The 16,608-nt window shown below is 39.7% G+C and overlaps 1 protein-coding gene across 4 annotated transcripts in view; it reads right to left on the minus strand.

Moving 5' to 3' along the window:
• Window positions 1-1,395: 1,395 nt before the first annotated feature.
• The window catches only part of slc4a3 (solute carrier family 4 member 3), an 86,433-nt gene continuing 71,220 nt past the window's right edge, over window positions 1,396-16,608 (minus strand). For 3 of the 4 annotated variants that reach the window (XM_031296535.2, XM_036004367.1, XM_036004369.1), the window contains 6 exons: window positions 13,620-13,709; window positions 13,346-13,512; window positions 12,612-12,865; window positions 9,428-9,597; window positions 7,329-7,502; window positions 3,769-4,016 (listed from right to left, as the gene is read on the minus strand). In XM_031296535.2, the coding sequence (XP_031152395.1) occupies window positions 3,939-4,016; window positions 7,329-7,502; window positions 9,428-9,597; window positions 12,612-12,865; window positions 13,346-13,512; window positions 13,620-13,709 (933 nt within the window). In that variant the 3' untranslated portion in view covers window positions 3,769-3,938. Of the gene's footprint in view, window positions 4,017-7,328; window positions 7,503-9,427; window positions 9,598-12,611; window positions 12,866-13,345; window positions 13,513-13,619; window positions 13,710-16,608 lie in introns of all 4 variants that reach the window. The other variant, XM_036004368.1, reaches the window with a different exon arrangement.

The raw sequence follows: 16,608 nt of genomic DNA on the forward strand, positions 1-16,608 counted from the left end.
TTGAAATTCACGTTGACCATGAAACTTTTTGATTTTCTGGGTCAAAATTTAAAATGAAAAGTTTGTCACTTTTCCTGATGTTTTTGTAGATTCTTTCTGCATTTTATTTGACGGTTTTATTGTTTTTTTCCCCACATTTTTTGAAGCTCTTTCCGACATTTTTGTCACTTTTTTCAACGTTCTTTTATCAATATTTTTTTCAAATGCTATACAATTGAGTTAAACTTCCAAATTCAATTAAATTGTGAACTGATCATTTATTTAACGTGTGAAGAGCGTTGTATGGAACCATCCGTTACTTTTTTTTTTGACAATTTGGTTGAAAGAAACCCCAATTTCTGATATAGAAACTTTTTAAAACTGGGTCAAAAAGTTGACCCCGAGGACAACAGGAGGGTTAACTGACATGTGGCACAAGAACGGGACAGTTAGGAAAGATGGTGGGTGGGGTTCTGAAATGTACGTTTCAGTGACACGGGGCACAAGAACGGGACACGAACCCCAGTCTCCTGGGTAAAAGTCCTGTGTTGTTTGACTCATCCACCACCCCGACCTACGTCCTTACACGGATTTTCGGTCTTTTATACTAGTCGCTACCGCAGCGCCGTGGTCGAGCTGCTGCTCTGCCCGGTGCGTCCCATACAGACGCTAAAGGGTGATTTTTGCATCAGTTCAAAATGTTTTTGACCAGATTGACCACATTGGTGTCCATCTCATCTTTGCTTCTCATAGCGTTGCACTTGTAGGTTGTCCCTGTCGGGCAGAAACCTCTTATCTCCATATTTTGTCATTTCCATTTCTTTTTAATAAATCATAAATCAACAGTCTGTCTGTGGATTTTACACATTTTTGAACAGTAACGAGGTGATTTCGTCTGAGGTAAATAGCTCAATCAAATGATTTCAAATTAGCTTTTTTTTTTTTTTTCCCAGACTGAACAATGACATTAAACAGAGCCATAATATTCAGTTCAAAAATAGATTAAAGAAATCATTACTTGACCAATACAGAAAAGAATAGACTGAAACACAGGAATGGAATTGTAATGTAAAGGTATTGTTGTATATTGTTGTAAGTTATTGTAAGACCTAAAAATTGTATGCTGTATTTGCATATCTATTTGCTTTGCAATAATATGATTTTGTGAAGTAGGGGCAGGACCAAATAAGCTATTTGCTTCCACCTGCTCCTTCTCGAACTAATCCCCTTTTAATTTTGTGTTAAATTCTGATTGTTGTGTTTTATTTTGTGGTTTTAAAATTTTTGTTGTTTGTTTTGTTTTCTTTTGTAACACTGTTGATTGTTCGAGATAAATAATAAATGAAATGAAATATAAACATATATAAGTCTAGCTAGAGCTCTGATCGTTAATATCTAACATAATCCTTCTTGTTTTTTGTTTCTTTGTTGTTTTTCTGCTCAACTGTCACAAAGTTCTTTGTGGTCGCTCAACAGCGTTGTTGCTAATGGACCTCCATAAATTGGAAACATAACTTGCTAAATCTGACAAGAAAAATCATGTGCCTGAAAAATACAGGCAGACAAACATTTACATTCAACAACGTCATGAACACAGTGAGCCAGGTAACATGGAGTATAATGGAGAGAAGCTATCAGTGTGTTTGCTCTGTTTACCTTTACAGTCTTTGTAAAGCCTGACACATAAAGACATGGTTGAAAAGGTTATGTTCTTCACTCGAGCTTCTTTTCTCCATTTGACAGTGAGACCCAAAAGCCTGGACTGTAAGCCATATATTTTTACATAGCATGTGTTGGATTGCCTTGACCGCTTTATGTACACACAAGAGACAACAAACTAAAGGCTTGGAAGTGATATTTACAGATCCAAGGTCAGTTTCCCCTGAGACAGAATTCTTGCATGGCTCATAATAGGTAGTACACGGTTATGTAAAATGACTCTTTTCTGTGGTTAGCATACAAAAACAATACCACACTCAGGACTCCTAAAGTTTTTTTTAAATGTACTTTGAGAATGTCATAATCTGTGCTTCACTTTTTAGCACTTTGGAGTTTTATGTTGTTGATTCTATGCCTGCAGCAGTAATCATTATAACCAGGTAAATACAAGAAAACATTGTTTTTTTTTCTTCTTTTTTTGTTATATTTAATAGTTATTTACATAAACCTCTTCAGCTGTGTCTTCACTGATTCCACCTTAAATGTCTTTATCCATTGCAGCAGATACCGTGTAGAGGTGAACACGCAGAACAATGATTCTGCATACTATTTACTCTGAAATTGTCAGACTAAATATTGAATTTGGGAACAATGACAGTGTGCAGAAACATTTTTCTTCTATCTTCTAACATCCATAGAATGCTCCAAAATGAAGTATTTTGAGAGGAAAGTGTGCCAGAGTGGAGTCTAACTTACTGGCCTTTTCTCTTCTTCTTAAATAAGAGCAAATCTGTGCACAACTTGTTACTGAATGATTAAGTCACTTATGAAATGTGTCATTTATATGTACAGTAGTTCTAACAATTGGTGTTTGTGTGTGGCAGAAGTAAGGTTTCTGTTTACCGGAGTCATGACTCAATGGCCATTAAAATCCTATAGTCGGCTCGCAATATAGGTGAAAACTAAATCTCTGGGTATTTAAAAAAAACTCTGAACACAGATGGTACATTGTAATTGCAAGTTCGCAGTCTTACTGTACAATACATCATTCATACATCCTGCCAACACTCAACTGTTCCCCAGTGTTTTCAGTGCTTGTGTGTTTGCTTAGTTTCTATGCTGTTCCACACAAGTTTGTTATATTATTCATGACAATTAAAATGCACCACACCATGGAAATATCACAGAGAAGGTGAAAGAACGGATGAATGATGTCTGAATGTGTCAATTTACACAATGTTCCTTTTTAGTTTAAACTAACTCTTACAGCACTTTGAGCCTCTCGGAGTCTAAACATCGCTGATAATCTGGCATGGCATTAAGTCCAAAGGTCACAAAATAAATAGATATACAACACAGTAGAAAAATAGGGTTGACACCATTTTAGCTATTTACTTATACATCCAAGGTGACAATAGTGGGGGTCAGTGGACTGGCATGTTGGCCATTAAACACCTAACAAAGTACAGTAACAGCCCTTTGAAGAGGCTTGCACAGTCTCTGCAGAGATTTTGGCTTCAAGGGGAGACTACATTTAGAGAGGAGGCTTTGTGCCAGGGAGCTCAGTTGGCAGAAAAAAAAAGTGAACTTTTGCCCAGTCAAAGTGCTCATTACTAAAAGTCTGTACAGAAAGGAAAGGGACTACTTAACTCCTTGTTTGCACATCATTGCAAAATATAGGAAATGGCAGTAGTTTAAAGGAAAAAAGGCAGCTAAACGAAACAGACAGAGTGGAATTCTGGGCTTTGAGTTTTAGGGTCAATTCACATGAACAATTATGAATTTTGATTAAAATCTGCTTCCTGAATTAAATGAAATGAAAGCAAATTGACCCTATTTCCCGCTTCCAGGACAAAAATAAGTCTAAATAAATGATCCAACCTGCTGTAGTCCTAGAGCTCACCAACATCATTGCACTTATGCCCAGAACCTGCAGACTAATTAAAGGGATAAATAGGATAAAACGTTGGATAAAGTGTTCATGTCAGTGTTGCTAGTTTAGTCCACTTCAGGTAGGGTGCTCAGTTATTTTCTGGCCTCAGGGAGTGTAACATATCACCACCACCACAGAGATCTAACAGAAGGGGTGCTCTTTAAAAAAAAAAAAAACTGGAATAAACTAAAGGTAAGAAGTGATCATCCAGCCATAGCTTTTGGTATATTTTACAAACACCATTACGGTAGCTCCCTTTGGATGTGTCACCATTACCCAGAAACGCAGAGGTTTCCGAAGAGACTTGCTCTGATTGGTCCGAGCTGGAGGGCGGAGGAAGTCCTACTGACTGGGTCCAATTTTAAATTTATACAAGCATGTGGATCTCGTTGTACTCATCTCGTCCATCTTCATCAAAGTTGGGAGAATCCTCGTCGCAATCCAGCTGTGAAAGGACAAATGATCTTCAGTCATTTTCATTCAACACCTAACCTGTTTGGTGCTGTTCAAACCAACTCTGGTGGTGCACCTTAACACTTAAATGTATTTTTGATTTTGTATGTCTACATTTGTGTATGTCCTTTGGTTGTGGTTTTAATATAAGCTGTTACAGGGTTCTACCACACCCTCACATGTATTTCTTCAATGTAATTTGTTTTTTATGTTCTGTGAAACAAATAAACTAAACTAAACTAAATCTTTGGCTGGTTCGAGAGCTGTCAATTAAAATCGGGTGCAGACTAAACCAGTGGTTCCCAAAGTGGGGTCCGGGGACCCCCAGGGGTCCTTGAGGGGGTTCGAGGGGGTCCCCAGCAAAATAGGGGAACAATTATTTCCACTATGATTCCATCCAGAAGTAACACAATGGCAGAATGTATGACTATTTTGGTCTGACTATATATATCTGCAATTAAACATCTAAAAGCTAAACTCCTATCAGATGGGGGAACCTGGGGCACTATCTTGTGTCAGTTTAGTGGTCCCTGACATGAAAAAGGTTGGGAACCAGTGGACTAAACTATCGCACTGAGACCATGTGAAAAGGTAGGTCTGCTTCCATGTGGATTTCCTGAGAGTAGATGTGTGATTTTAGGATGACTTCAACAGCTAATCTACTGTTAAAGGTACAATATGTAACATCTCTGCATTAAAATGTCTAAAAACGACCATACTTATGTATTATATTTTTTGAGTTGTGTTCTTACACTATCCCAAATGTTTCCACAGAAAAATCTGTTATTTTATTTTTGACACGGGACGTTTCCTTCAGTCGCCTGTCAGAGGCGTCATATAACCTTTCACCCTCTAGTTACTAGTAACTTCCGTCAAAACAGGGCACCCAGATGCTACGTTCGAGAGTAATTGTAAATCATACAATGTCACAGAAAGAAATACTCATAACGTAATACTGCTTTTTTTGCCACACGGCATAATTTTGTGATTAATTACATACCACTTTGCAACACAGTAATAGAGCAGAGCTCTACTTTATTGATACATATCAATATCGATCCAGCTTAGCGTTACTACAGTGTGCTGGTTGACAAGTAGCTAACATTATTGCTAATGCTTGGTGGTTTTGGGAACATTATGAGGTTACAACATCGTTCAACACGCTCATAAAGTTATTTTTAGTATGATTATTTTGACCACAGATAACAGCACTGGGCTAACCCACGAATAAGTTCACCAGTAACGTTAACCGTATAGATAGACGACTAATCTAATGCTAATTTAGCCAGCTAGTCGGTCTGCCTCACTCCCTCATTGCAGAGAGACTTCAGTTGGGATGACAGCTGACAACAGCCACTATCATTAGCTACAGCAATCCGAAACCCAGCCAGCACTTAACTCCAGTGCCGGGTGCTAACGACGCTAACGGCAGTTTAATAAAGCGTCGGAAAACAGACCATATCAGACCCAGGCACCGGAGCCAGAACAGCGGCCATCCATAACGTTAGCTACGTCTCCGTTAGCGCTACCGGTGTTCGTGCCGAAAATCTCCTCCCTGCCAAATTTCTCCCCCCTTCGCGTTTAGCTGTCTTTACAGTTAGCTAAATTAACCCGACAAAAGGTGGGTTAAGCACCAAAATGACTAGCTAGCTAGCTAGCAAAGTGAAGGGGAGATAATTCCAGGAGGCTGGGAGATGTTCTGCTGCCGACAACGGCCATTGAATGTCCTTACCGTCGGCAATCCCCACCCACACCCGTCTCTTAGCTTTCTTGAGTAACGATACAACAAACCCTGTCCGCACGGTGTTGAAAATATCCAAAAGGTGACATTGACGTGAAATATATTGTGATAGTCACTGTGATTTTAGCTGCTGGCTAATGTTAGATTGCTGGCTCACTAGCTAACTGGTCAGCTATCGAATCAAGAAAAACGTAATTATGTTGGGGGAAACTGCAGCTATTTTATTAGAATGACATGAATAAACGTTACTAAACGTAACGTGAATAAACTTGAATGGGTACACTCGTGCGTGAACAGATGCATTCTAATCTAGCGATGGTGTTTAACAATAAAAACTACAACTCCCATAATTAACACAACTTCCCAACGTCATCAAAAGTCCGTGTTTACCATCCATTGTTTTGATTGAGAGACCCCTAGCGGCAGAAAGTTACATATTGTACGTTTAAAGCTGCTAATTCTGAAAGAAATGATTGGGCATTTTGGGATATTCACTCATTCGCTTTGATGCAGAGAGTTAAATGAGAAGATTGATTATAGACACAATGTCTGTTTGCTAAGAATAAAGCTACAGCTAGCAGCTGGCTAACTTAGCTTAGCATACAAACTGAAAACAGGGAAACAGCTAGCCTGTCCAAAGGTAACACAATTTGCCAACCAGCACTGCTTAAGCTCACTAATAAAAATGTTGTATCTCATTTGTTTTATCCATATAAAAACCAAAGTGTAAAAACAACAATTTACCATTACCATTACTTTTCAAGTAAAGTGTTACCCTATTTTGTTCCAGTAATAGAGCAAGCTCCACCTTTTTGTTTGTAAAAAGACAGTGACGGCATAACACTGAATCCAGAACTAAAAGGCAACAATGTATCTTTTTTGTCCTTGGTCTAAAACCAGCTGAAACAAGGTGTGAAAGATTCAGACGTATTTGGTACCTAAACATGTTTGAAAAGAACAAAGCAAAGAATGAAAAAATATAAAAAATACAGAGTATAAACTGGTTCATATAAGAGGGTTGAGGTCTAATTTTGGTCATTTTCAAGTTTTAACTTAATTTGAAGGTCCTCTGTCATTTGATTTTACAGTGCCTTGGGTTCATGAGACCTTTGGATGAACACAACACAAATGGTGGTCAAGTTAAGACCAAAGCTGTTTATACTAGCTCCTGAAAAAGTTGACATTTTGGAACTGGAAGGTTTTAATCTGACAGCGTTGACGTGTGTGAGTTTAGGCGATCTAACCAAGAAAACATGAAGCCTGGCTTCAAAACGGACTGTGAATCTTTTTTTCTGGTTAGAAAGCAGAGCAAAAGGAAATATTTGCATGTCATCTGAAAAAGATTTGGATGAGAAAGCTGTCCATAATCACAGAGGAGAAAATAATTTCTAGTTCATTTTGTAGGATTTCGTTAAGAGATGTTAGTGTAAGACAGATATCAAAACATGCCAACATCCCTCTAGTATTACATTTGCTATAGAATAAGTATCCTGAGGCTATGTGGGATCAGACTATGGTGGCAGACTCAAACATTCCTGGAGTGTCTCTGCTACCCAAACCTACCGCCTGGAGCTCACGTTCCTCGAAAATCCTGGACAGGATGAGGCGGCGCAGCGGCACCGTCATGATGAGGACGAAGGGGAACGCCAGCGAGGCGTTGGTAGACTTCACTACCCACAGAGCCACGATGCACGCCAACTGGATGATGGTGAACATGTTCATACGCCATGTCTTCACCTGAAGCAACACGCGTGGTGGTTAATGGGTTGAAAGTCAATAGGCCATCGAGCCCAGTACAGACACACAGACGTACACACAGATACTCAGAGACACAATAAACACACTCTATCCCAAACTGTTCCCTCACATAAGGAAAATCTGACATGTTTTTGGCTCCATCTAGTGGGTAGTCCTGCGTCTAATGATGTGAGGGACTGAATTTTCTGTAAACCTTGTCCTGTCCTTTCCTGTGTTTTTCATGTACCACAAAACTTGATTTGATTGTTTAACCAAATGCATGGTAAAACACGTTATTAACAATAATGATACTGATCTAATGTGAGATGCAGTGGTGGAAGAAGTATTCAGATCCTTTACTTAAAGTAAACGTACTAATACCACACTGTAAAAATACTCTGTTATAAGTCAAAATCATGCACTGAAAATGTAACTTAAGTAAAAGTATGTAAGTATAATCAGGAAAATGTACTTAAAGTATAAATAAAAGTAAAAGTACTCAATGCAGAAAAAACATTTTAGAAACTGGAAACGATCCAAACTGTTCTGTCAATCAACTAAGTGTTTAATCGGCTAATCATTTCAGCTGGACTTGTAGGCCTGTATATTGTTGGGTACTTTAATTTATAATATAACATTGTATTGTATGAACTACATGTGTTTTGTGTGTAAAAATCTTAATCTGTAAAGTAACTAGTAACTAAAGCTGTCAGATGAATGTAGTGGAGTAAAAAGTACAATATTTCTCTCTGAAATGTAGCGGAGTAGAAGTAGAAAGTGGCATGAAAAGAAAAGACTCAAGTAAAGTACAAGTACCTCAAATTTGTACTTAAGTACAGTACTTGAGTAAATGTGCTTATTGTGTGAAATCTCTGAAACAAAAAGGTGCATGCACACAAGAGTGGCAGAGAAGTAGAGTGCATGCACTGAGATGAGTGTTCATGTGTCCTGAGAGTGATCTAATGTGAGATGGGTCCTATTGTTTTTTCCTTTGGTGTTGATTCTATTCAAGCAAGTATCAAAACTCAAAGCAAGATCGTGTGATATTGATGCTTAGTTTGTGATCTGTCTGCTCCGGTATGAACTCAAAAAGAAACCTGGGCCCTGTGTCTTTCTTTCCCTGTTCACTCCCCTCTTTAAGAGCTATTGTGTCATCATTTTATGGGATTGCGATTGTAACTTACTACATGCCAACATGTTGATTGTGCTAGTCTAGTTGTGCCTACTAACTTGTCAGCTGCCATTTCACGTCATCTTTCCATTTTACTCTGATGTTTAATGAGTACGTTAGTGCTTGGTTTTGTTTATTATAAAATTACAAATATTATTATATTTCCATTTATTATAGACTTGGTCACCCTAAAGTGGAAGCATTGTGTGCTGTTTGCATGATAGTTTCCTAATGTACATACATCATCCCCCCTCACAAGCTTAACGAATAGGTTCACAATTTTTCAAGACTCCATCTTCATCTGATCATCATCAGATGGAGATGGAGTGCGATGAATGCAGCCAGTAACCCAACTCTCTGTTTGGGGTCAAAAGTTCAGCAACATTTCCCTTTCTCCATGTATCTGGGAAGTAGGTGAAATCCAGATTTGACAAAAATGACGAAAACCTAGATGCTGTTCATGTATCATGTATACAGAATCTGAATCAGAATACTTTATTGATCCCCTCAGGGAAATGATGAAGTTGCAGTTGCTCACAGTCAAATGTAAGGCACAAATAAGAGGTATACATATGCATGTGCAGGGATCTGAATAATGAGGTCTCTCTATCAAACCGAACTAAAAACCAAAGACTGCAGGGAAAAAGGCTGCCTTGACTCGGCTACAGTTACCACTCTGCTGGGTTTGGCTTCTCCATCTTACCACTAATAATAGAAGACGAGGGCATGTCAACATTCTTATTGCGTATGTTACCTTGGTGACGTAGATGTGGTCAGGGTGATGCTTGGCTGGCGTGACCATCAGTGTGATGCGTTCATACAGCTGGATGCCTGTCAGAGAGGTGACCCCCATGTACAGGAAGATGCCAAAGAGCACAGCCAGAGGAATGAGGCGGAGCACGTTTGTCATCACTATAGACATACCTGATGGGCAGAAAGGGGTTAGAGGTGAGGTTTTCTAACGATATTACTGTTTTTGTAATCTGGATCAACGGAAGTACATTTCTAGGCTGAAAATGGCAAGTTTTGAAGAAAATTTGGATCGTGCAATAAGGCAGGCCTCCTTGGTTCTCTCAGTGAGATTTACAAAAAATATGTATACGGCATTTACTCTCTAATGGCGTTTTTCCATTACGTGGTACCTGCTCGACTCGCCTCGACTCTACTCGCCTTTTTTGGTTTTCCATTATGAAAAAAAGTCCCTGGTACCTGCCAACAGGTACTTTATTTAGTACCACCTCCGTCCAGGTTCCAAGCGAGCTACTGGGCGATACCAAAAGGTGACGTGAAAACCTGCAGACTACTGATTGGTCAGAGAGAATCGTCACTAATCACTGCGTCATCATCGCTAGCGACAGACGGGGGTGTCCTGAACAAACCTGCCATTTTTAAATAGTTCAGCCAGCGGTGTTTTTTTCAAAATTTGTCTTGAGAATCAAAAACAACACACATTCCACGTTCTGTGTGTGTGTGTGTGTGTTGCGTTTGGTCGCGGCAGTTTTCTGCGCCGTCGCTATGACGACCAGCCACGCTCGCCTCACGCATGAGGCGGTACTCAATCTGCAATGGAAAAAGGAGGACGGGGCACCGTGGCCGAGTCGAGCTGAGCCGAGCCGAGCTGAGCAGGTACCATGTAGTGGAAAAACGCCATAACTGGGACGTTTTGGGACCGATTGGAGAGGATTGCCATTGATGAAGTACACACGGCAATACACTGGAAAGAGAAAGTATTGTTTAACTATGTATCCAGCTAATTTAAATAGCTCACGGTATTGTATTGTGTGAACAGTTACCTTCATTTAATATTGTATGAGGCGTTTTCTTTTGCGAGGTGCAAATGTTCCACCAAAGCAAGTTCCTTCTTGAGGCTATTTTGCAGAGTCACCAGCATCTCCAACCCAAACTGAGGGCCGCCCAAGACGATTGTGGGTTGGTTTAAAGAAATGCAAACAACCCAGAGCGTTTTTTTCTCCTATCCCAGAATGTATGTTTTTTAGTTTTGATTCTAACCCTAACCCTAAACCTTGCGCTGTGGAGATAGTTTTGGCAATGCGAGACTACTGTTTTTGAGACTCTACACACGTCACGTGTACAATAATTAGCAACTATGAAGATATTTATTCATTCAACAAGGGAACAGCCCTCATAACAAACATGCTGTCAACGCCGTTTATTTGAAACGTATTCACTGTTCAGCTGCCTTGGTTGAAACGGTCTTTGGGCTAATCCAAAAAGTCTTATTCCTAATCCAAATAGCATTTTTAATCAAACAAAGGCTCAACAATCATGATGCGTCATTATGACTGTATACTCAAACGGGATCAAACTATACTTAAGACTTCTTTGGGAACCCCACCTTAATTGTAACAAGATATTCTGCTGGCAAAATAGTACTAGTCACTGCATGAAAACAATGTTGCAATGTCAGTCATTGCATTTAGAGTTTAATGATTTTCATTTGGAAAAATTTGTGTTTCGGTTCATTTTGAGGACAATTTGTAAACAGAGCGTAAACTCGTAAGCTGTTGGAACGGCTGATTCATACTTCATGAATGTCTAGACATGCAGGAGCTGCAGAAGTGGCACTTTGTACCTTTGAGCTCATGTTTTCGTTTAAGACAAATAATTGCCTGGAAATTCCAGCAATGTTATAATGCTGTCGCAAAATACAACTCCCACAGCCAGATAATAAAACAGAATAATTGCTCTGAAAGCGGTCAGTAGTTCAGATTCCTCTTTTCCTTCTGCTCCTTTCAGATGCACTGCTGTGTGATTTGTGTCTTGTGTCTTTTAATGAGAGAACTATTTTTGTGGAATTAAATTCCATTTCTTGATTTATTTGATAAGTTTATTATTCAATTTATAATAAAATAAAATGTTATATGGTCAAGAGGAGCCTTCCACCAACCAATTGACCATGCGCTAAGCCCAATCCCCCCCAGTCACCGCTGCTTTGCCTGTCAAGCTTTCCATTCTAGCATAGCATAACAACTGTTGACTTTAGCTGTGTTTTTAATGTTTCTAATTGGTTTTGTGTTGTGTTTTTGTAAAAGATAAATGAAGCAGGCTGCATGAACCTTTTATACATATAGATACGAAAAGTAAAGCACTATAATTCGTATGTGGTCCACGTATTTTTTGCTGTAAGCACCACATTGACGGCCGCTGTATAAGAACGCTGTGGGCCGTGTAGGGAGGAGGTTGTGGTGGATGGCTGGGTCATAAAACACAGCGCTTTCAATCCAGGAAGCAGAGTTCACTTTCCGGGGAAAGCAATAGACTTTCAACCAGGACATATGCTTGTTTCCGGAAGTGTTTAAATCCAAACCACGATCATTTTTCTTAACGTGACTAGTCGTCTTGGTGGCTAAACTTAACTGTTGTCGCTCACTTTTTGTCGGTTAAAGTCAACTGCTGCGGTACCTGAAAGGACCGTCACCTTCGCGGTCACTCGCAGTGCCCCAATGCAGAAAAATCCTCACATTTTAGAAACTGGACATGATCCAAACAGTTCTGTCAACTGTCCTGTCAACTAAGTGTTTAATCATCTAATCATTTCAGCTGGACTTGTAGCCCGTTATATTGTTGGGTACTTTAATTTATAATAAAACATTGTATTTTATAAACTACATGTGTTTTATGTGCAAAAAATCTTAATTTGTAAAATAACTAAAGCTGTCAGATGAATGTAGAGGAGTAAAAAGTACAATATTTCTCTCTGAAATGTAGCGGAGTAGAAGTAGAAAGTGGCATGAAAAGAAAAGACTCAAGTAAAGTACAAGTACCTCAAATTTGTACTTGAGTAAATGTACTTAGTTACATTCCGCCACTGCTAGCTACAGTTGCTAAGCTGTGTTTGGAAAATTGCTGTTCGGGGGTGGGTTTTAGCGAAGGAACCATTAGCATCCCACACGTCCATCCTTCCCTTTTCCTCTTACCAACAAGAACAGCCACAAGAAGGCCGGTCAGCCTCTGTTCTTTCACCTCCTGGATCATGGGCTTCTCGCCGGGCGCCGTGGCCTTGCTCATCACGGTGAGGGCGTTGACATGAGTGACGGAGCGCACAGTGGCCGCCGTGAGCCACGGCAGGCCGAAGAGAGAACAGATGGCACCCAGGATGACGATGAGCAGGAGATCCAGGTGGAAGCCCGAGCCTTTGACCAAGCGACGCTCCTTCTTACTGACTATCAATCTGACAGATTGGAGGAAAATTGAGAAAATATTTAAAACACTGAATCAAAGAAAAATTAGTGGAGTATACCTTATTTATTATATTATATTTATTTACTAACATGTGCAATAATAGTATCTATTTTTTAAACGTACAATAACTGTTTTCAATATTATTATTTATGCTGCTGTCAAACACCTTTTTTTAGTGTCATATTTTAATGTAAAACTAACACTCTGTGGCATTTGAATTTATTTTTGTATACTAATTTTGTTTTTAGTTAAGGCAGTATTTATGAGCCAGTGGAATGAAATTTCGTTCATATATGCACTCTATGTACAGTTAAATGACAATAAAAGCTATCTATCTATCTATCTATCTTACTTTTACGCACGCACACACACACACACACACACACACACACACACACACACACACACACACACACACACACACACAGATTCTACTGTACACCACTGTAGATAATCATACTGTACGTACGAAGTGATCTGAGATTCCATGAAAATGAGGATGAAGACGAGAATGGCAGGTACAATGGATGCTCCCATCATCCAGGTGGGAAAGGGACGCTTGTCCCCAAAGGGACTGATGAACCAGCCTCTCTTGTCAGGGGAGGTGACGGAGAAGCCCGGCGGCACATTCAGTTTCTAAAAGTAAATAAAGATAATTTTCAGTACTGAGAAAAAAAGGCCCTGATTTGTTGGAACTGTAATACAACTGTTGCTGTGACGGAAGTAATTGACATGACAGTTACCTGTGTGTACGTGTCAGTAATGGAGTAATCCACCAACACTGAAAATAAAATTGAGATGGGGATGCCAAAGTCACCAATGATTCTTCTGGCCTGGGGATAATGAGACACCAAACATCAATCAAATCAAGTTAACCTTCAGTACATACAAATTTATATAAAGCTCATTTTACCACAAGCAAGAGATTAACTAGAAAGGAGGCAAAGCAAGTTATCTTCAAGTTCAATTTAAAGGGAAACATTCCCTGTTGGATGCATTAGTGTTATTGGTTTAAACTGTGTTAAAGGTCCTATGACATGCTGCTTTTTGGATGATTTTATATAGACCTTAGTGGTCCCCTAATACTGTATCTGAAGTCTCTTTATATAGGCCTTAGTGGTCCCCTAATACTGTATCTGAAGTCTCTTTTATATAGACCTTAGTGATCCCCTAATACTGTATCTGAAGTCTCTTTTATAGCTAGGGTCCCTATAGATGAGTCTCTTTATAGACCTAAATGGTCCCCTAATACTGTATCTGAAGTCTCTTTTATATAGGCCTTAGTGGTCCCCTAATACTGTATCTGAAGTCTCTTTCCCGAAATTCAGCCTTGGTGCAGAATTACAGCCACTAGAGCCAGTCCCACAATGAGCTTTCCTTAGGATGTGCCATTTCTGTGTCTGTAGCTTTAAATGCTATTGAGAAGGAGAGAGGGGGGGGGCAAGGTGGAGGGTGGGGGTGTGGCCTTGACCAACTGCCATGCTTCGCTCGTTTGCAAGCCATGATGTCTCTCTCTCTCTCTCATGGGTGGGCCAAATTCTCTGGGCGGGCAAAGCAGAGAAAGGGGAGGTAACCTTGCTCCTTATGACGTCATAAAGGGACGATTCCAGATCGGCCCATCTGAGCTTTCATTTTCTCAAAGGCAGAGCAGGATACCCAGGGCTCGATTTTACACCTATCACCATTTCTAGCCACTGGGGGACCATAGGCAGGCTGGGGGAACTCATATTAATGTTTAAAAAACCTCATAAAGTGAAATGGTCACGCCATGGGACCTTTAAACACAAACTTTTAGTTCCTCTACAATCTTTGAATTCCATAATTGACATGCCCACTTTTCCTTAAAGTGCCCATATTATGAAAAAATCACTTTTTCTGGGATTTGGGGTGTTATGTTGTGTCTCTGGTGCTTCCACACACATACAAACTGTGAAAAAAATCCATCCATGCTGTTTAGAGTGAGATACGGTTTCTGAATGTGTCCTGCCTTCAGTCTCTGGGTGAGCTGTTCAAAATCGGCACGGCTTGTGACGTCACAAGCCGAAATGAGCAGGCTAACCGCAACCATTAGCTTGTAGCGTTAGCGTGCTAATGCTAACACTAGCATGCTAACGCTAGCATGCTACCTCGTTCTGAATAGCAAAGCACTGCTACAACACACACAAGTTCACCATAATCTACAAAAGAACTACTTCCATGTGCGCCCTCATTTAGAAGTCTCCCAGCTAGAGCTTAGATCGGCCCAAAAAATCAAGCCCGAACCTACCCGAGCCCGAGCACGTTGCGTCCGAGCCCGGCTCATTAACTGTAATTATGAGCCCGAGCCCGATTTAAACCCGACACTTTTTTAATACGTGGGCCGTTATAACTGACGTTCTCAACTACAATTCAGAGTTGTTTGAACTACAGAAATATGTTTAGAATAATGCAACAAGGACGAAGCATGTAAACTGCGCTGTTTGTTTATTCAGAATGGAACGGATCGCAAATGGATCTGAATGAAGAAACGTAAAAAAAAGAAACAATGATGAACAACATATTGTTGTCACTGCCCACGACTTGTTTAAACTGCTTCCATACCTCCGACTTTCCTCCACACTTGCTCAAAGGTAATTCTCCTCCTTTTTTTCTTTACATCTTCAAGCTCCATGTTGCACTTAAGATACACAATACAGCACAGCAAGCCCGGTGTGATGCGTGCGAGAGGAGGAGACTCCGCGCATGAAGTGCTGCATTTTGTAACTGCAGCCTAAATTTTTTACACATTTGTTACTTTTATATAGCTTATATATACATATTTATAATATTTCTGATTATGGCATAGCTTTCTCCCCACCCAATTAGGCTAAATAGGTAATGGATAAAAAAAAAAAAAAAAAATGCTTGATCCCGGCCCGGCCCGAGGATAGTGGCGGAAATAACGGCCTCGGGCTTGGGCCGAGAATCTAAACTCTACTCCCAGCTAATCCTGCCTTGTAACTGACTGAAGTTGTAGAAACAGCCTTTCTTTTACTGTCTATGGAGCTAGCTAGCTGACATGATCTACATCTGAGCTACTGAGCATGTGCGAGTGTAATCAAAGATAGTAGAGAAGAAGAAGAAGAAAAGAGGTCTCACTCTGTAGCTAAAACAGAGACCAGGTGAAAAGAGGATCTGCAGCAGTGAGAGAGAGCACTGCAGTACAACACAAATATGGTGTTTTTTGAAAATTAAACCATGTAAACCTATTCTGGTACAACCTTAAAATACAATTATGAACCTGAAAATGAGCATAATATGGCTGCTTTAAACTGCCATGACTCCTTTGTAAACACAGTATATACTATATGTGTTGTGGCTGCATCTCAAGGGTTTATTGGGACTACTGCTGACATAAAAGATTGGTGCTTCTGTTTCTAAAGTGTACATATTGTTATTTATCAGAAACAGCAGTGGCATTGGTTAGAATGAAAGCATGACCACATTAAAGTATCTGTACTATATGCATTATATGTATCTTATGCTAAACAGCTATTTTGTATATATATTTGTTTCGGTTTCTTTATTTATTACGTAGTCTTATTACAGTAATCTTCAATATGTTTGTATCTTTATGTATGCACCAATCACGAGACAAATTCCACATAAGTGTAAGTTACTGTGGCAATACACGCTTTTCTGATTCTGATTCTGTATTACTGTTTTGTCACTATGTTGACAGGCTATAAGGTGACATTTACTGTGACACCGCTG

This window comes from Sander lucioperca, chromosome 8 (genome assembly GCF_008315115.2).
Source record: "Sander lucioperca isolate FBNREF2018 chromosome 8, SLUC_FBN_1.2, whole genome shotgun sequence".
Lineage (NCBI taxonomy): Eukaryota > Metazoa > Chordata > Actinopteri > Perciformes > Percidae > Sander > Sander lucioperca.